The 22,615-nt window shown below is 36.2% G+C and overlaps 1 protein-coding gene across 1 annotated transcript in view; it reads right to left on the bottom strand.

Annotated features, from left to right (window-relative positions):
* Positions 1 to 22,615, bottom strand: part of ZFAND3 (zinc finger AN1-type containing 3) — a 135,068-nt gene that overhangs the window by 45,050 nt on the left and 67,403 nt on the right. The window contains exon 4 of the mRNA XM_059841384.1: positions 2,160 to 2,339. Within this exon, the coding sequence (XP_059697367.1) occupies positions 2,160 to 2,339 (180 nt within the window). The remainder of the gene's footprint in view (positions 1 to 2,159; positions 2,340 to 22,615) is intronic.

Here is a 22,615-nt window from a genome sequence, read left to right on the forward strand (position 1 = left end):
AATACTGCGGCAAATGTCTTGATGCAAGACTCTCCTCAAAATCTTGAAAGGAAAGAGAGGTGAGTGGAATGAAATATGAGGATCCTCCCTGATTAGATCAATTTTCCCACACTTGGATAAGGATTACCACAGTGACCCCATACAATGATTTCTGGTGAATTACCACAGTTCTGTTTGGAAGAGAACACAGCTGTACGTCATCACACGCAGTGAGAAGTATCAATCTTTGAAGAACACAGCTGTCCTAAGAGCAGAGCATACTTTACAGAATATGCTGCAAAATAAATAAATATTGCACAGAAAAAGATAACCTCAAACTAAAATCTAAAAGACATTTAAGTCTGGGCATTCTTCATTAAAGGAAAGAATCTTGCACAATGAGGTCAGTACCCATCAGAAAATCTCCATCTGTACATAATTATTTCTGATAAATGATATTAAGTTTCATTAAAGAGGTAGTGAGAGGGGATGTGAGAGATGGCAGAGCTGTAAATAAATCTCTCCACTGTATTTCACTTAAAAACATCCCAGCAGGAAGTCATAAAGAGAGTTTTTTTAATAGGCAATATTTTCAAATGCTCTGCAGGTTGTACTGCCTAATATCCATCACGTTCAGTGTATGCTCACAAGCTTGCAGTAATTCTCAACAAAGGACACTATTTAATTTCTTTGCCATTTCTGTAATCACCTTCCTACTTACGAAATCTTTCTCAGTCACAACAGAAACACTTTGTTGTAACACAATTTCAGTTCTACCTGAACAAATTTTCAGGAAAGGTGACCCAGTAAGCACTACAGAAGCACCCTGTGACACTGGCTAATAAGCGAGCAAGGTGCTCTAAGACCCCTGCACTGTGAAGGCCCAAATGTGTTGCTGAAGCATAATGTGCTTTCCTGAATTCCCCAGGAAGCTTGTTTTAAGGCCTGGTTTTTACAGCAGGATACAGGTTTCCCCTGAAGAAGCACTGAACAGAAGGAAGAGATGGAATGGTGGTCAGCAGCAACTGTGTACACAAAGCAGAGACAAGAGTTACATGGGCAAGTTCAGTCTTATGACAAGAATGCATCATAGAACACCCAGATTTGAGCACTTGTATTTCTCACATTAGTCTCAAATAAAGGGATACAACAACATCACAGTTTAAAAACTTTACTTTAGTTAGTCCAATACTTTGTCCACAGGTAACCTGCATAATTAAAAACTCTTCATACCTGTACACAGAATAAATACTTGGACAACTCAGCAAAACCATCCTAAGCAAATAGTTAACACAACTGAAAGCAAGATGTGTTAGTCCTAGTGCTTTGTCAACCTTGTTATTTCCAGCAGTTGCCTAAATGTTCAAGAACCAGAGGAGCTCTTGCAAATTTTCTACTGAAAACCAAGCATTTTCTTGCAACGTGTAGATCTATTCACTAGCCACGACCTAAAGTAATCTCAGCTCAAGGGGGTTTCTCTCCATAGAGCACCTTCTAAAATAAATCTACAACTGAAGAAAAATGTAGCTACAAATTACACACTGGAGCTTAGGTTGTAGAATGCAGATTTTACAACTCAATATATTAGTGCAAGATGAACTTTATACAGAAGTTTAGAATAATTTAAAAGTCAATTTTATCTTGCTGTGTTTGCTAAGCATTCTAACTTACCTTCAGGGAGAATTTTTGCCTGACAGTTCAATAAAGACAAAAGATAGGTCATGAAAGAATAGATAATTTATCACGTGAAACAAGTTATACACAAGTAGCAATCTAGACAAACACACATTACAGTCAGTGTTCTGTGAGACTACAGTAATTAAAAACCAACATGTTTATAAGTCAAATTTCATAAGATACTGGTATTGATGCTAGAATATACATACATACTAATTTACCGCTAATGTGAGAGGGAGTTTCTCACAATTAAATTCTTTCCCACACATCAAATGGCTTACATATACATGAAATACAATATATCAAATGTAAAGTTAGTTAAAAATTCCTATTTGTTCTTCAGTTAAAGCCATCAATGTCTATTTTGTGAATACCTTCTAACCTTCCCCTTCACCCCAAAAGCCAAGCCAATAATTTCCAGAGGAAGTCAGTGAAACATAAACCTGAGAACAAAGCAAAAAGTTTATGCCTCCTTTGCTTCCACTTAGGACTCGTGCACTTACATTCCTCTTTGCTCGGTGAAGTTACATTCAGTTCTGTCAAAAGTTGCTGGTTGGAGTTAGCGGCCTGCGTGTTTAGAGAGGTATTGCTGTTGTCACTGTTCGTTTCCCCAGAGAACAAATCTGACTGGCTGTTGCTTGTGCTGGGAGTAGAGTCATCGTCTGGCTGTTTCTTCTGGAAATCTATCAAAACCAAGATTTCATGTGTCACCACACTTGCTCAGTCTAATCATCAAATTTTATGCAACAACCCCCACATAAAAAAAAATAAGCTCAAAACACTGCCAGAGGTATCATCACTTTGATAAACACTAACAGCAGCCTTTGAATTTTTACTTCAGATTTAAAATAACTTAAAAGTTATTTGTTGGAGAAAAAGCATCTTCAGAATTACACAAAGGTTTTGTTTCCCCAGCCATCCAAGAGCATTCAAAGCTTACGACAGCACACAGTATCATTTTTATAAGGGCTCACACAAAGCATGTACAAAAACATAAAGGGAGCAGACATCCAGTGAGGGAAGAACCAAGGCATGTAATACAGCACTACGGGAATGTTACACTTTTCACTGCAATTATACTAAATCCCATCAGAAACAGTTTTGGCAAAGCCAATGTAGACAGTTACAGTGCCAGATTAGCATGAAGAGCTGGTGAGGGATTGCCTCTGCATCATTGGTTTATGGGTATTTGGGGTGTGAATGTGTGGGAGGAAGTGGGTGGAAGCTTGGGGTCTGTTTCCTCCTTTCTTCACTTACTCCAACACTGGCACTAAAAGTTGCCCACTGATCTAAGAGCAGAGTTAGGTATGGAAGGTAAATCACTAAAAGACATTGAAGATATGTACAAACGATTTGGCTTCAAAGTCTTCTTTTTTTTTCAGCAAATGCCAAGTCACACTTGTCTCCAAACTGCCCCCATAGTCCAAATCCCATGTGTTTGACAAATGCACCCTCTGGCTTACCTTGCCTCCAAACCAGATTCAGGTTTGAGGGGAAATATTTTCAATTGCAAATTCCCCACTGAAAGCTTCTTCCCACATGTGCAGTCCTGATACATGATTGATTATAGCATTAGTCTACCAGCTACACAACTGGATTTCAGTCTGGCACACTCTGCCTCTGGGAAGCACACCTGCCAACCAAGTGAATTTTGGTTTGCTTAGCATCTAGTTCTCTCACGTCTTCCTTGTAAAAAGACAGCTGAAGATGAAGTGCACCACCACTTGGTATCTAAGTATATTTTTTCTAAATTACATACAAGGGTAGAATTTATTCAATACATAAATACACATATAAATCAATATTTGGTTGCTCATTATTATGTCATGACAGAGAAGAAAACAGAGCAGTCTATAAATATTTGCAGATGATGATGTGTTAGAAACACAGGTTGCCAACATGACTCACTGGGACTGGGAAGCACTACAGTCAAACAGTCCCTGAATGCTGATTTAGGTTTAAGTGATTTGCCAGAAATTAAGCCTTAACTTCTGCTGGGAAAGAGTCAGCCAGAAGTCCAGATAAGAGAGGAGCAAGCTCAAAGCCAGGGAGGAGGAGGGGGAGGATGAGGATGAGGAGGGAGAAGTAGGCAGACAGGAAATCATACACCTCCACAATACAGCTCTGAAAAACCAGTGGGAAGCTTTCTGTCAGGGATGAGTTACAGGACTCAGGAAGATGATCTACTCAGGCCTCACTACGTATCAACAAAGTCTAACCCACAGTGGGCTTCTGGATTTTATTTGTGTGTTTGTGCAATCAAGATGGCTTCAGACACTTTTCTGCACCAGCCACAATTAGGCAGCTGCAGCAATTTTAACAGTTCAGAGCTTCTACAGCAGCAAAATCCACCACGGCAGCAAAATGCTCTTTGCCTCCTTTAACCCATGACCTCCTGTTCAGAACTAACTTTTACTCAGACTGCAAATCAATTAACTTTCAAAAAAGTTTCAGCCTGCTCAGTTGAGTGGAACACAAGAACACCTCCTGCCCCTGTTTTAGCCCGTTTTTCATGACAGACAACAGTACCTGAGAAAAGCCTTAAGACGGATGATCCCAAGCACCCCAAACACAAGAACTGTAACTGAAGCTTGCCTTTGCATGTCATCCATGTACTGGGGGGCATTTGGCTTCTGTAAACCAGGACTCTCATTAACATAAATAACTTGCAGATCACCTTGCTCTTCCTGCAAGCACCATAAAAGCTGGCAGTATTTCCAGGAGAGCTGAGCCTGAATAAATCCAGCTAAGCCTTAACTGCTTAACAAATAAAACAAAAATACACACATGATACAGGCAAGACCCTGGCAAGTTTTGAAAGGTAAGCTTTATTCTGATTAAAATCAGAATGCAATTCTGTTGACAGAACAATGACCTCACCTAGTAATCTGAACAAGGAAAAACCAGAACAAGAGTTGGCAAGACATTAATCACCATCTGCAGAAGTTCCTATTTAATTGGAAAGGCATGAGAAACACTTTAATTTAATTTTTTTTAAATTTTTCCTGAGACATTCACTATACTAGCAAAATCTGTGCCAAAAGGCACAAGAGTCACCCAAAGTCCATGAAACCTGCACCGCCCATTCCTAGTTAATGAAATGCATCTTTGCAATTTTTAACACAAGTCTTCTCCATGTGTTAGAAAAGATGATTTCTTTTTCCTCTCAACATTGTCTCCCTTTCTCCAATGCCCTCAGGTTTGGTGGGTTTGGTTTTTGGGGCTCTTTCGGGTGGCTGTGGTGGGGTTCTTTTTGTTAAACTGAAAAATATCCTCTTGTTAAAAATATGGTGGAGTCAGCATCAAAATAACACATGAAAATTTGCTATTTCCTGTAAATATGAGAAAATAGTAGATGGAAAGATCTATCAATAAAATGCATGAAATACTGTCAATAAACTATCACTGCTTGGTAGAAAAGCTGCAAGAACAAGCAGCTGTCAGCTGCTTCAAGCTCCAAAATCCTTTTGCTTTGTTGAGTTCAAGGATTACACACCCAGGATCTCAAATAGTTGAGCAAGAACAGAACATCTCAGAGCTTTCATGCTCTGAGATATTAATGCTAAGAGTGTTATTTTTTGTTGATTAGTATTTCTTTGTAAACAAAACAACAACTATGTGAATGGACAGACATGATTCAATCACTTCATATTCTATATATATACAATGAATTCTAATAGCTTAGACTAAAGGAAGGCAAGAAGTTGCATTTGTTTCCAGACCTCAGGTAAGACCTTCTTTTGCAGGACAATCTTTTGCCCATTTTTATTAATAAGATAACATTAAGAATGAAAGCCATTACCTTTACAGCTTCTGGTTCTAGCCCATAAAACTGGAGCTGCCACACAAAATCACACTTTCTGCACAGCCCTAAACCTTTCAAGCTCAGTCGTCCAGTTACTGTTACCAGGTTATGGTGAGCAACCTGCAAGAGCCCATCTTCCCAGCATATTCATTTCACCCATTGCCTCAAGAACAAATATTTAGGACATCCAACCCCTTCCACCACCTAAAAGACTTGATTCTACGACACAAGAAATCAGACAGTCCCAATTCTAGTACATAGCCTTCTTTAGCCATCAATATCCAACAAAACACTAAAGAAAATCTTGAATTCTCGACTTTTGCTTAACTAAGGGCTCTGCAACCCTAAGCAGGAAATGACCCTTCACAGCTTCTGGCAACTTCTGTGATTACAATCAGTTAAAACTTAAGGCAATGGTAAGTATTAACATTATCAGCATATCACAAAGGATTTCTTCTGATAAAGACAGACATGTCAAAGTACTATATGAAATGACTTAATACTAAGCCAGACTGTTTCTTCATTTGCACTCCTGCTATGACACAAGAAATGTGTCATCTCCAAAAATCTCCTTTAGGGTTATTTTCAGAGTCTAAGTTACAAACAGTTCCTATTCTCTGACCTAAAACAGATGTTTCATTAAAAAGAATAAGTTCATTCAAATATGTGACGGAAGAGGTGTCAGAGTAACCAGCATGCTAAGGGGAGAAAATCAGAGTCTTTAAAGTAATTATTTTAACTGAAAGGTAATATTATACTTCCTTACTCTTCAATCCTACAGTTCCCATAACATTGCAATGTGAGCAAGCAAAAAGGTTATTTAGAGAGTGCTAGCTTCTTACACTGCATTAAATGCACAGTCTGCATGATTTTTTTATTCCCAGAGCAACTTGTTCTTTTACAGAGCATAAATTAACATGTTGGTATAACATCAAATGTCTCAAGTCCATAAGTATCCCAATGTACACAACAGACTTACAGTATTTTTCTCAGAAAACAATTCCAAAATTAGAAGAAACTGCTTTTTAAGAGTACTGTATGGGAAGTAACAAATGTTATGACATTGAAACTGCTACCGTGAAATCTTTAAGCTATGGCCTTTTTTTTTCTTTTCTTCATGTGTCTGTTCACAGAACAGAGAACAGAGAAGCTGTTCACATATGGGCAGGGAATAGTACTGAAAAGCCCAAAGATTTTATTTACCTATCGAGAACTCTTCACTAACTTCTCTGGTTCATAGCTTACAGAAGGCATTTCAAGTGTCACACATACATAACTACTTTTTGCATAATAAAATAAGGTGAAATGGATAAAACTTTCACTTTCAGTACATACTGAATGTAATCTAGAGCTCCAATAATGGTCTGGCAATAAAACTCCACTTGGAAAGAGAAGTTTTTGCTTTTATCTTTTTAAATAACATGCAGACAGAAAGATGCATTGGCCCACTTGGAGAATAAACACAGATATCCGGCTATTAGGGGAATGCACCATAGAATACGCACAAGCACTTGCATTAAGAGGTGACAAACAAAGTCATAAAAAGGTATCAGAGGTATGTATTAATTATAGTAAATTATATTTATAAATATATAAATAAAATATATAAGACTGCAAATTACAAAATTACAATTGCAGTATATTCTTGTATAAACTATCAACAGATCTCAAAGTTTTCACAATTGAAAGTACTAAAAGAGTTAAACAGTAAATATGTTAGAAAGGTGATTTTCTGTAAAACAACTTTATTTAGAGTTATGAGCATGTATGATACAGGAAAGCTATTCAGCCTCTTAGGGGTTTTATTCGTAAATACAACCTTTTCTCTTTTTTTCAGCTTTTCTACTTCATGAAGAAAAACTGAAATGAGTTCTTTATGCTAGTTTATCCTTTATGATTGCTATACTTTTTAAATTTGCAACACATTATTAATACGTTTCAAGTAACACAGCTTTGCATATTGCATATATTGAGTTTTTCATAGGCATTTCATTGTCTTTTAAAATAAGCAGAGAAGTATTACAAAGGCAAAACAAAAAAGATGCATCTGCAAGGGTGGCAAACACTGAGAACACAGCTGCAATTACATGTATTTATCACTCAGGAATAAGATTCAAGGTATATAACACCACCTTATTTGTAAAACTTACGCAATGTATCAATATTTTGGGGATTTAGCTTGGTGGGGGTTTTGTTGTAGTGTTTTGTTTGTTTTGGTTGGTTGGGTTTTTGATGTGTGGGAGGAAGTTTGATGATGATGTGTTTTGACCAGGTTTTCTCTCAAAAAAGACACTCCTTGCTTAAAGATGACATTCCATAATAAACCTGATTTCCCTTGGCTCAATAAAATGATTCTTCCCCAAAGTTACACAGGAACCTCTAGATTTGACTACCAGATTTTGCCTATTATTTAGCAAGAAAATTCATGAATAGCTAATAAGCAAAGACTATCAAGACAACAAGCATAAGATTGTTAGAGATGACCTTCAACTTAAGATCCAGGTCATTATTATATATGCAGACATGTTTTTAAGGAAGGAAAATGCAGTTTTGTACAAAAGAATCTACAGCAACTGTATTAACCAGGCTTATAACACATTGCACGACAGAGATGAAAAAAATTGCCATTTTTTACAGCATATGATCCCATCATTTTTAAAGCAGTTGTGAAATCCTAAATTGATGAAATAGGAATTTCATTATCATCTACAAAGTATCCCCTGAGAATGGCTACCCCACAGAACAAATAGTCCTTGCTCTGCCTGATAATGACAATTTGCTTACTGTAGCTATTTCAGTACAGGAACAAGGTCACTGAAAACTTCTGTACCCTGGTGTCACAATTCCCATTCTTACATAATGTAGTAGGCTTACATTATTCCAACTAAATTTACATTATTCCAGAAAACTCACCAACATAAAAAAGAGTAAGTATTATTGACATTTAAAGGATCCAAAGTGCTGAAGCCATGAAGAGTAAACTCTTATTTTAACAATCCACTTGAAATTTCCTGTTAGAGAATCCCTAAGATCCACAGTTGGCATTTATACCTTAATTTATTATAGAGCACATACAGTGAAAAAGCTCTCCTTGAAGGTACTGTTACATTGCAAAACCTAAAACCAGTGAGGGGCTGGCTTAAACAGCACCTGCATCTGGTAAAACTAGGACATGAAGACAATTTAATACACAACTAACTGACATTCCATGGATTCCTGAATCTGTATCAAAGGATATTGGTAATAGACCAGTGCAAGGGTAAAGCATGAAATTTAACTGAGGAAGACAAAGAAACCACTCCATCATGAATATTTTATTTTTCAAAGATACGTGGAGTTGGGTATTCATTAGGAAGGGCATATACCAGAGTGGACTAGTAAGAGTGGGCAGCTTGTCAAGGACTCTTACAATGCTCCTCTGCTAAAGATGGCAATCTCAACAATTTTACCAACTCCAAGAAACAAGACAAGAAACTCCACTACTTAACAGCCAGGAAAAGTAAAATCCTGAAGCCATTTGAAGACCCATCTGGCACTTAAAAAGAACAAACATTTAACATGATCTGAGGGTAATACAGCAGAGATATAACAGAATTAAACATGGGAAAATTTTTAAAAAGTACCTGGGGAAAACATCTAAGCAGCTGTGATCCGTATAATTTGCTCTCAAAGACAACTTGGAAAACGTGTGACGTGGGCGTTTTACAACGGATGAGACAATTCTAGAAAATGCTCAAAAATGCAAACATAAAACTAAGAGCAGCACACAACCCATAAAAACTGCACCTCTATTATTCCCCTAAATTTTGGTATGTTTATCACTAGAATTTTTCAGTGTTACTATCCCTTCATGAAACAACACATTAGTAAATGTACAAGTTTGAACTAAATTCAGAGTGATGAGACATCAAAACTTACATTCCTAAAGGGGGAGAAACATTTGCTCTGGTGGAAGAAACTGACCCATGAACCCATAAACCAAGCACTTTGCAAAAGCAGCAAGTCCTATGAAACAAACTAATGAAGTGAACTTTTCAAGGTGCATTCATAATAAATGAGAGATCTTGAAAATGGGATTGTTAACTGACAGAATTTAATTACAACTCATATTTATTCTGGACACATAGGAACTATTATCTTAATAAAAGAAATGTTTCAATTAGCTTTTCTTATACTGGAGCTATCTTTCAAGTCACCTTACCATGCCCTTTCCAATATCTAGAGAGAACCTTCCAATTTCAAGACACATGTCTATTATTTTTTAATTAATTCCTCCAGTCTAATTTATGTGATTCCAATTAACGTGTACATTTGCCTCATTTTCTGTCAATAATAGTCACATTTATGGTTCAAGCATTCCCAAATGTTTGACTACGCCATAAATTGATAGGATTTTCACAAGGGACCAAAGGCCTCTTCAGTAGATTAAACCTTGCTTAGTAGTAAACCACTCATCAGTTCCCTCGCCCTTATCTTCAGTTAGGGCACCTTAATAACTACCAATACTGAAGCTCTCAAAACATTTCCCAGAATCACTTATTTATCAGATTCTTTTCCTTTGAACAGCTCAGAGGCTGTTCTAGAAGAAAAGGGTGAGCAGGCACTCCCATTTCCCGGCCTCATTTTCCCAGAGCCAACCAAATACTTTGAAAAGTGTGTCTGTAAGGAAGATTTAGTATTTTCTCACTATTTAGGTTTTACCACCAAAGCAATGAATAATGAAGTACAAGGGTAGTCTTCCTACTCTTCTCAATCTTACTGCAACCTATGCTTCTTGTTGTAATACAGGTCTGCCTTTCATACAAAGTAGCTACAGGAAAGCCTGGAGAGCAAACTCCCAGTCTGACAGTCCTCAGTTGTTGGGGCAACAACTTGGCAATGGTTAAGAGTTTATATGAGCAATCTGTAACTTCAATAATCTACAATAATATGAAGAAAACGGAAGGAATGTTTTAATCATACTCACTGAAATCTCATCTGACACCTTGCTGCCTTAACCTCAAGCTCCAGAGCTTATTAGCTATGCAAGGAGTCCAGAAGCTTAAGGGAATAGCTGTAGAATCCCACTTACCATCCCTTCCACCACATTGTATAATCATATAGAAAGGCTGGAGAGTAGTGTTCAACCTGCCATCAACAAAAACAAACAAACAAACAAAAAACTCCAACCAAAAAAAAAAAACCCAAAAACACCCCAACCATCCAATAAAAAAAAAAACCATAACAAACAAACAAACAAACAAAAACCCAAAACCAAAAACAAGAGCTCAACAACAAAGAAATGAAAAGCTGACTTAGGTTTACAAATCCCAAAGCTCAAACATTGTGAACTCTCCCTAGTGGAGGTTGCCACAAACCACCATGTTACATTAAATTTTGACTAAGGAACACCATAGCTCAGAAACCAAGCCTGTACTTAAGCATATCATGCTGATTCTCAGTAAAGTTTGAATATAAATATTTCTTTTCCAGTCTTTTAGGAACAAAAATATCAGACAGAGACATCGAATGCCTACATAAAATAAACATTGCTTGGGTCTCTCTGTGAGCAACAAAACATGATGAAGTTTTGAATTAATAAAAGTTTCTTTATTTCTTATTAAAATTGTCTTTTAGAAGAAGGCATTAGAAGTGTTGAATATAAGTCAAAGATAACAATCATTTTCATTATTAGCAAATTGGTCCCAAAGAAAAAAGCTGGAACACATCTCAGCATTTGAAATTGGTACAAAATGGCTACAAAAAAGTAATCTTTTGAATTAATATATGAAGTTCATGGATTTTTAAGTGTTTTCTTACCTTAAAAATGCTGACTACTTTGTTATTGATGCTTCTTTTAATGCAAAGAAACTAGAGAAATGTAGAAAAGTAAAAGGAATAGAAAAACTGCTCTGCTCAGAATGTTGCATTCCTGTCCCCTCAGTGGAAAACACAGATAAATGCACTGCTCCTCAATTCACCTTATTTTTAAGTAACAAAGACATGAGAACTTTAAGCATCTCTAATGATGACAAAGTGATCCTTCTGCTTGTCAGTGCTGAAGGATCATTGCTGAAATTGCTTAAAACACCACTCTTGTCTGTCTAGGTCTGTATCACCATATTAAGACAAAGTACAATAAAAGAAGTGTAAGAAGAAAACAATCCTTTTGCTTCTCACATCCATGATTTGTCATTTGATGTGATCTGACTTCCTGTGCTATCACTTCCAAGCTAATGCAGATATGGAAAAATAACCTTTTACCAGTGGTGTTTCCCGAGCTCTGGCTTGCAAAGGGTTGTTAGCTAGCACAATAGGTGTGGAATCCCTTAAAGGGGAGTCTACACACCAAAGCACCAACCTGCAAATCAGAGCAGTGATGTGCTGACCTTGAACAATGCATTAATTAAATGCTGGTAATGTTGGGATCCTGCACATAAGAACGGGCTTCTGTAGCCAGTCCTCCATGTCTAAAGTTTTGTTTCTCTGAGTTTAACAGTGTCACAGTCATGGAATTAGGACTCCTACTCATGAAAATGTCCCAGATTTTTTGCTTTTCAACTGGAGCCTTGGAGAAGATTTACAAGGTTTCACAGGTTCTTCTATTAATGACATAAAAAACAAAGCTAAAAGCATTTTGAGTGTTCAGCCTGGATGGGGGGGATAAGAGCAGGTTTCACTATGCTGAGAAAGAACAACAGGAAAAATCATCATAAAATGCTTACTAAACAGAAAGGAAAATGAAGATCAAAAACGTTATTCTCACACATTCTGCTAGTTTGCTACATTTTCTGAAAGGTAATGGGCACAAAAAGCAAGGAACTAAAATATGTCTTCAAGAAGCATTTTAGAGCATTCTTGTTATGCCTAAACAGAGCTAGAAATAACGATTCTACAGCCTCTTTGGGAGCTCACATGCCTGATTGATAGATTGAACCCATCCCTGTTCAGCTGATAAAAAAAAAATCTTCGAAATAATATGTTTCTTGGCATTAATACCCTACAAGACAAACTGTTAACAGCAACCCTTCTCCTCCAGGTAAGGTGGCTAATTGTGCTTCAAGTACAAGTAATTATAGATATTTCTTTGGAAACTAACTGAGGACTGGCACATGAAATTCAGACCAAGCAGTTAAATATGAATAAACCAAGAGATTAATGAAATTTTCAAAACAAGCCAAATGATTGCAAGAAGCTATGAGCTGTTTCATGCATATTGTTCTGGTTACCTGCTTAAAGCACCAACACCCAGAGAGCCTATTCCTACAGCCCAGCAAAAATGGCAAAATGCAACCAATCCCAGCAGCAAGATGGGAGGAGAAGAAAGTATGGATTACCTGGCAAATTCAGAGTGAAGGAGGTCAAGCAGCCTAAACCTCCCCCATCATACCCAGGCGGGAGGAAACTATATATGTGATTCAATTATCTTTTTAAAAAGTTCTCTTAGCTCTTCAGTAGCAGTGGCATTCCCACCATGAAGGTTCCAGTCACGGTGTGACCGAGCAGACTGAACTGTAATATGTACCACCAGAGGGAGGTGTTCTATTAGGCTGCATTATCCAAAACCTTCCTTCCCTGCACTGATTTCTATTCTAATCATCTTCAGCAGGAAAAAAAGCTTCCTTATTTCTGTAAAGACACTTTTAAAGAGTCTCTTTTTACGTATGTCAATTTTAGAATAAGTAGTGCTGTGGCAAATTTGATTATTTAACAGAAGCAACTTGGTAACAATCCATTCTTTTCATCGCAAACAATCAACAAAAACCTTGATCCTCTTTCTGACACATAAAACAAAGACAGCATAAATTCTCATCTTCCATATGACTGGGGACCATTACAGATTTTTTTTTTTCAAAACAAAAACTTCTACTTTCTTCAGTGAGAAGGGAGGAGAAAAAGAAAAGAAAAAAGGGGGGGAAAAAAGCAAAGTGGCACCACCTTGCTCTGCAGCACATTATCAAACTTGAATGATAAATTTAAAATTAAATAGGAGAAAAAGAGATATAGTTGCAGAAGCAAGATTGATGTCCTTTCATCTTTGCTAAATTCTGCCGTATAAATCTGTAGGAACAACCAGTAATGTAGTTTTTTAGGAGACAAAGGAGTGGTACCAACAATGTCTAACTGCAAAAATTTACTTTTGATAGAAGTTTGAGAGGACTGAGGCAGACACCTCTGGAAAAACAAAAAACATTCAGAGTGCCAACACTAGCAAAAAAAAAAAAACTGACTACAATATACAGTGCCTAAATGGCTCTCTTGAAATACCCATTTCTACTGACTACCATGAGCATCTCACCAATGCATGGAAAAAAAAAATTCATCTCACAATCCTGCCATCTTGCTTAACAATTTCTCCTGTTCTGCCTAAGTAATAAAAACAAACCCCCTGCTTAGGGAAAAAAAAAAAGACAAGAGTTGTATGTTTCCTACAGAGGTGAACAGGTAATACATGCAACACTCAAACCAGCAACGAGAAATGCAGATGAAAAACAGAGAATGAGGATTTCCTGTATCACTTCAAATACAGGGTACACCAATATCAGTCTTCAGGAGTAGAAATCTGCCATCCATTACATTGACTATTTCTAATTAAAGTCTGCAAGTTCTTCATTATATGAACTCTAGATGGTAACTTTTATCAGGACAATCCCCAATATTAAATCTAATCTTACTGGAGAAACAGAAACATATCTACGAAAAAAAGGGGGGGAGGAAAGCATTTACCTATTCAATACATTTGGCTTGGAAACAGTGACAGTAAAACTAACTTGTAATGCTCTGTGACTGATGTTCCAGTGTTTGTCCTCATCTAAAATGCTGTAAAGTAACATTTCAATCCTGCCTAATTGTCTGTGCATTAAAATAACAGAGGCAAACAACTTCAGAAGTTACATTTCTGAAGTACAGATTTTATTCTCATAATCATATACTAGCACCATAGTGACATATATAAAACCAGATACATTTTAATGCCTAAATATAATATAAACTTCAACAAAAAATATATTTAGCACAGGTAAAAATAAAAGAATTTTTTTTTTCTACATGGGACAGGAGCAATGGAACCATTAATTTTATTCATACTATGGACTTGGGTTATCTCTAGAAACAGTGGTTAAATGCACTAAAAGATGCTTTATATGTTTATTCAAATAAAAAATAGGCTGCACTAGATATTCTGGAAGATAACATCAGGAAACATCTGTCTTTCTATTAGTAGTCCAAGGTTTCTGTAAACATTAGTACATTGACATTCACAGCAAATAACAGTGGCAGCTCAACTGAGAGCAGAAGTAAAATGAAAGGATTTCAGGTAATTAAATCAATCCAGAGCCCAATATTTCCTTTTTTCTTTTCCTAGAACTAAATTCCAAGCTGGTGCATGTTTTTACCAAGACTTTTAATTAAGAAATTAATTTGCAGACCTGCATCCTAACTATACTGATATGCCATAGAAACTCAAACTCTGAATCTCAAATCTTGATTCATAAAGGCAAATCATCTGCAGATCTCCTGCACTCAATTTCACAGACTCAAGAGAGTTGCTGGTTATGCCCTATCTTCTTCCTGCCAAATTCAGCAATGACTAAGAACATATTAGGACTACAAACCCTCTGATATGAAGCCCATATATTCAATTCCATCAACATACTCCCTTGCTAATTAATCTGTGACCTCTACAACGCACTCTGGGACTTCAATCTATAATCTCCTCCAGTTTCCAGTTCAGAACATAATTCAATCTTGACTGCAACACTGGTCTGGCTTCCTGCTTCCTTCATTTCCAAGTTCCCCGGGCTATACAAGAATGTGTCAGCTACATCTGAGATAAACAGTATGATTACAGAAGCTGAACTTTCAATTACAAGATTTCAAGACCTCATATTTAATTTAAGCAAGAACACTCACTTTTATGTTTTGCAGACATTTACAGTAACAGCTGTGCTACTTCTGCTTTGCCTGGTCCATCCCAAGTTGAATTTTGCTATATTAAATTACCAACAAACCAAGTTCTGGTTGTGATGCTACTTTAATTAGCAGATTAAAATTTGCACATTTACAAGATTTTTTTTTAAAACAGAGACAAATAAATTAGTAGCCCAGAAAGGACCATGGTGGCAGAGGTGGCAGATGAAATCCAAGCTTCTGTAGTATGTTCAATTGGGTTAGTTCAAGCTGCTTTACATTGAACTGCACACCATTTAGAGTGGAAAATGCCACATGCTGTATGACTGAAGGTTAAATTAGTGTTTACTGTTGAGTGATCTTTTCAGCATTATCAAATACACTTTCAGTACCGCTAGTTATATTTTCATAACCATTTTTTAAGGGTATCCAACTGTCTTTAGAGATAGAGAACAGCTATGCATAAGGAAAATTAAGCTACTAGCCCAATTTCATGCTGGAGATGCATGACAAACTCGGAAAACCAACATTCATTTCAAATTTAGGAAGGGTTTCTTTGTTGAGTATTTTTAGAAATTTTGAGAACAGCTTGCCCTATTTGCTTAGTCTGGCACCTTGGTCACAACTGGTGAGAGGGTGCTGATTAGTCATAGCTTTGGCTAGCCCTGTACAAACATTATTTTATTCAAATTAATGAATTATTTAGGAATTGCTCACTTGTGCACAGGAAACAGTTTGAAGAGAGCAAGCAACGTTGCAGCAAAAAATGGAGCTGAGGAAAGAATGACAGAAAAGAAATAATACAGTTCCTAACTGTATACTGTGTGAAGAACTCAATGCCACAAATCAAGTAATATGAAAATTCGGAAAATAGCCATTGTGCTTGTGAATTTTAAGTTTTGGTGCTTTTATCTTGCTTAATTATCTTAATCCTTCTAGACAAAAAATCCTGTTTTAAAAAACATTTTTGAAAGGGAGATCACCCAGCCCTTCTGAAAAGAAACAGCACTTGTAACATCTTTATAAACATTACACAATACTTAAGTAGCTTGTTATTTTGCTAACAGTAAAGTGACTAACATAACTTTAAATGAAGTAATGCCACAGCTGACATGTAGAGCTTTTCAGTTCCTGACTTTTGCTCTCCTTTTCCGGAGAACCCTGAAATAGCTCATTATAATGTATAGAAAAATTACCACTGTCTGATTCTTGAGCTACTTTCTCTTATTCTTGCTTTATCAAACCTGAAATCTCTTTCCTTCTCCACACTCCCTCAAAAAAGTAGTTTTAGAAATGTGAATCTTATGCTCCCTGGTCAATTTAAAGATGATTTACACAGTCAGTATCTCCCATCAAACTTGCTTTTCAAGAAAACTACACAGTCGTATTGATTCTCCTGGCAATGCCAGGAGAAAAACTGCATCAGCCTGAAAATCTGCAGCAGCCCCTCATGTTGAAGACATGGCACTCACCTGAAGTATTTTCAAACTAGTTTTCACATCAAAATTAGGTAGTAGAAAAGTAGTGACTTTTTTAAAAGCATTACAGTCACAAAGACAGCTAGGACCAGGCTTCTCTGTAAAATGCTGGATTCTCAAGCTTTTTGTTTAATTCATGCTAAAGACTGAGGCAGACATTGGCCATTGAGGAGTGATAATTGTACGTGCTCAGAAATGACATTGCCAGCAGCTTCTAAATTCAAGACTTGTGTTTGTGATTTTCTGCATTAGCTGCCTTCTAGGTTTCTTTCAGTGCTGTAAAAGGTATTTTTATTGTAGTGATACATGTCTTTTCAACATTTATTTTTAGGGAGCAGTATCAGATGTTACCCTGATGGACACTTCATGCATTTTCTTTCCCCTCCTTTTTGATAATACCCCCAATCAAATGATATCTTAAAGACATTATACAAGAGGAAAGTTAAGACTACTGTAGGCTGTATTTGCATTGTCTTCTCACATGAGCAAAATTCGACGTTCCTTTTCTTTAGGTCATTCTCTTACTTCTGTTATCAAGCACAAGGGATAAAAAAACCCATGGCTAGAAGCAAATTAGAGCAACTTTATTCTCAACCTGCTGAGAGAGCAAACACATTAACACCAAGCAACTGCAAAGCAGTCCCAATGCAGCTGAATCCTGCCAAAAGCAGAGCATGCCAGAATTATCACATTTAAGAAGATCTGAAAGTTCAGTAAAGGCACAGAGCTATTCTTCTGCTGTTCTCAACTTGTTCTCATAGTTTCTTTAGGGAAACAAATCTCAGCCTGCTATTGCGATGCTGAGAAAGGAGAATTTCTATTCTCTTTTTTACCTGTTCAATGACAGCAGAATGAAAGGCTTTCATCAAATCTCATGTGGTGAAGAACAGAAGGCTGTAGCTTTCCACCTGGATGCCTGATTAGTACTAAAATATCTTCAAAGACATCTGCTTTTAAAAATAGAGGTTGGTAGCACAGCCTCTCTACATTAATACAAAATTGCTGTCTAATTGAAGTTCAAATGAAAGTGATCCAGAAGTGCCAAGCTAAAACTACTCTGCAGACTTTTGTCTTGCTTACAAAGTTTTACCATTTTTCACAAGAAGAGGAGACAAACTCTCTAGATGTGTTATGTCATGGATCTACCATTGATGCCTAGAAGTTCCTTGGGGACCTACACTTGCTCAGCTTTTCAGAAGCAGTCAGATGTGGAAAGTCTACAACTATGAATTTCTGAAAGTTTTAAGCAAGAGGTTACAAGACTTGTTTAAGCAAAATGCAACATCTAGTCTGTATTCAGCTGCCAACAACGTATTTCTGGAAATACTATCTGAGATAAAGAACTAGAATTTGCATCAGAAAAGTAAAGAACACTAGAATATAGATGTATCCAATTAGGAACAGTTGCTATTTCTTGCAAATATTCAGAGTATATAACAACAACTTATGAGGTTTGTTTAAAAACACACCAGACTAATGAATAATTGAATTATGAAGTGATTAGAAATCTGTAGATGCAAATGAAAAAGTAGCCAAGATTATAACAATTTCACATATTTTATCCAACTAAACTGTAAGTGCAACCAAAATATATTTATTTGATATTCTATTCAGCAACTAAATATAATGAGAGAAAAGGCAATAAACAGAGAATGATTAGCTACACCATAGGAGAAAAGATGCTCTTTAGGTGTCATGAACCTGAAAGCAATTTTATCAGAAAATAAAAATCAAAAAGAGATATTGCAATAACAGCATGCAATTTACATACTGCTTTTTAAAATAATACTTGTCATCTTTAAGAAAGCACTCACTAGTCCTAGGCTAATCAAGATTCAAAATTATTAGAGGAATATATATATATGTATAAACACCAAGCACTCACTCAACTATTTAAAAAACTAATTAAGTAACAAAAATTTCTAACAAAAGCACATCTACAAACAAAATGCATCTAAGGTAAATCTATCTTAAATCTAATGGTATTTATGCATTTCTGCTGCTCTCCTAAAAATGATTCAGTAAGAACAACTTTTGTGAGGAAACCCAGTAGGTCCATTATCGTTTCTGTTGTCCCTGCAGAGACAGCAGGCTGGGACCCATTTCCTCCTCTGAACTCTACCACATAGTCCCTCTTTTCAAATGCAAATGTCGTGTGAGAGCACAACTATTTAATTCACCCATTTAATCCTCTTAATACTTTAAATATGCCAGAATTTGGTCACAATGAAGAAAGCTTTTCTCTTGTGGCACAGTATTACCTTTATCTACTGTATTTTAGTATCTATTTTTCATGCTCATTCACACTAATTAGGGCTTTACTGAGCAAGAAGGTAGCAATTACTGTGTTCTCTAGCCAGCATAACATTGCTTCTTCTAATCAACATGTTATAAAAAGACAAGACAAAGAAAATGACAAAAAAATCCTGAAAACCAAAAAACATCAAGTTATTTTAATCAAGTACCATGACAGGCAGTTATTATCAGACACAGTGATACACAGTATACTGTCAAACCACATTGTTAGTAAATACATGAGCTAGAATTACAAGACATGCTACTCTGCCCTTTTTAAAATAAAAATCCATACTCAAATGCAAAATTTGAATTTTCTCTGAAGTGAAAAGAAGAGCAAAGAAGTGCAAGAGAGGCAACTTGCATTAGGCTTCAAAAATCTCTACTACTTTAATTATTTTAACTGACTTCGTGACATCTTATTACTGATTAAGAAATCTTCCCCTTCAGTATCTATTATTGGTTGCATAGTCTCTGCTAGCAACAGTCTTTATATAAATATTACAAAGGCAGACAGCTGTGAAAAATTTTATTCTTCAAAACTTCATATTGATTTTCTGTGACTTCACCTATTAGTATATAAATTGCTTTAGCTACAGAATTACACCAGGATTTTAATTCTTTGTATGTTCATTAATATTTTATGTATTTGGTTAAAAGGGATTTTAAAGTTATATACTTTCAAAGTGTTTTATATACAAAAAGTATGCTTTAGGAGATTGTGTGGCAAAGAACTCTGCACTGGAACTTTAAGATGTTGAGGAAAACAAAGCCTCCAAAGTGCATTTTATTTCTGTTCTCTTAATTGCACCAGACTCAAAATAATGAGGTAACTTCCCAGTTGCCATTCACTGTTTCATGACTTACACAATTCATCTGCAGATTTCTGGAATTTGAGAGCAATGTAACTCTTCAGAACATCTTTTGACATTCACATTTAACACAGTCATAACATGTTCACAGCACTTGCCGAGTTATTTTCTGATAAAAAAGAAGGAAAGGGGAAGGAGAGCAGTTTGGAAAACACAAAGATTTTGATTCTACTGATAAAATTCTTTGTGTAAACAAGTTATTGAACGTGTCTGACATTTGATGTCAATACTTTAAGACTTGACCACCAATTTTCAAGTTATAAGCAGTAAATAAGTGGATATGAGTCAGATATCAGTTAAACATTCATCAGATTTCAGTTACAAGTATCTAAGCAAAGAAAGGCTTAACCTGAATTAATACCTTTTCAATATGGAACAAATCCTTGTACTTGTGAAGTAGTTTGCTTCTGAGTGCTAGAGCCTCAAAGATCTTTGATTTACATACTTGTAATTTTATGGTTTGCTACTTCTATGTTAAGTGTTAAAGTCTAAATTTCTCTTGTTCAAATCTTCCATAGTTCAAAATGTCCTTCAAGCCCCAGTGAAATTCTGAACTTAAAACGTAATCACTGCATAGCCCCAAATACGTATCAGGCCTCAGTTTATAGGGTCAGGGGTAAAAGTCTGGAATAAAGGAATATATATTAATATAAAGGAATATATTATTATATCTTTTTTCCTACTTGTTGAGATGATTTATTATTTATTGCAAGGATAACTTTTTATTTACACAATATTCTGATCTAAATTTTCATCTCAGATATTAAATGCTATTGATTCCTCATAAATATGTATTTGACAAACCAGGCATCGTAGAAAAATTACATAATTTTGTTTAGGGTAGTGAAGAAAATTTGTGGGAAATTCCAAACTTATCCCACATCTTCAGATCCTTTTATTTTCATACTTTCAGGTCTTACTTTTTACCATTACTTTATAGACTTAGTTTTGTAGACAATTAGTGGATGCACAGATCTATACCTATATCCATGTATCACCACATTATAAGTAAATAAAAAATACAATACCCTAAAGTAACTACAAGCCTAATAGCCCTCACAAAGCTGGGTTCTACCATCTTCCATGTAAAGACACCTAAAAATCGCTTTTGAAATTGTGATTTTTTGGTTCCTAATGGACAATTTGATTGCACTTAAAGGAGCTCTGCTTTCACCTCCAATGGACTCCACTGATGGGAAACCATAGTTACTGCTGTTACTTTCTCCTGGTTAAAGGGATTTTTCCCATCTCAGTGGCACAGAGTGTTGTGGGATTGAACAGATCTTCACTTTTGATATGGCTACCAAAACTGTTGGAATCATATTCAAAAAGGCCAGGTTTAAAAGTGTTCTGCTGGAGATGGCACTGACATAGTGGCTGACAGATCTTTGGAGTAACAGAAGATTTTTTTAACTATAAAAGTCAGATAGATAAAATGGAGGAGGCAAACTGTTCACCAAAACCTGAAATGAGCTCCCTCAGGACAATGAGCCACACACAGCTCAATTCATTTCTCTATATACGCAAAGTATGTTTTTTATATATATTCCTCCTAATATGTAACATACTTATACACACATCTACCTGCCCAGTCCCATCCCTTCCCCAAAACCTTTCAAACAAAAAACCACTTACATAGCCAGCACAGGATTTTTACCCCTGGCAAAAGAACAAGGGAACTGTCAGCATGAAAATATCATACTTTTTCAGCACTGTCAGGGAATGATCAAAACATACAGTGACACACGGTAAAGAATCCTGCATAAAATGTTATACAGATATGCCTTAGAGCTGATTGATTTGATTTTAACTAATGCTGGGCAAGATGGAGCAGTAGACACTCCAAAACATTTTGAGAGGCAATAAAAAACCACAAAGAAGTTTATCATTTACAAGAAAATCTGAAGCACAAAAGTTGAACATAAGCATTTCTAGAAGGGATTTTTTTGTATTTTGTTTTGGATATTGGTTTTTTTTTCACATTTTCACAACCATCAACATTTTATCCGCAACAATGCAATAATTACTGAACAGCAGAAACGGACTCAAAGTACTTAAGTTGAATGTTGACCATTACTTTATAGTACCACCTTCAAGTGGCCTAGAAACTACTTGGAATAGAACATACCTGGTAATAAAGTTGATTTTATTCCTGCATCAGGAATAGGTTTATCTAACTCTATCTGTACAAAGCATAGAGATGTTGGGTAAAAAGAAATACTGCATAGGGATAAAACAGAGAACACAAATTTCTGTGAGAGATGGTAGTGAAGATCCTGATCATTGTTAAAAAATGCTTATTTCACCAACATACTGTGACCAGTGGAAGTGGGCCAACAGGTCTGGTAAGAGAGATAAGTGGGATCAACCACTAGCTGCCTGAAAAGCAGCACTGAACAGCCCTCAAAAGACCAACTCAATAGATTCAGCCAAACATATAAAAAAAAAAAAGATTCTGAAGAGAACATCTCTGGGTGAAAAATTCACAGTTCTTCATAGTGTAAGAAGACACAGAGAGCAGAATGAATAGAACTTTTGGTAATTTTTAGAAGACTGGGCCACCCAGCTTAGAGGATACTCATTTGTATCAAAGCACTTGGGAGCTATTCAGCTCTCCAACA

This window comes from Haemorhous mexicanus, chromosome 3, assembly GCF_027477595.1.
Source record: "Haemorhous mexicanus isolate bHaeMex1 chromosome 3, bHaeMex1.pri, whole genome shotgun sequence".
NCBI lineage: Eukaryota > Metazoa > Chordata > Aves > Passeriformes > Fringillidae > Haemorhous > Haemorhous mexicanus.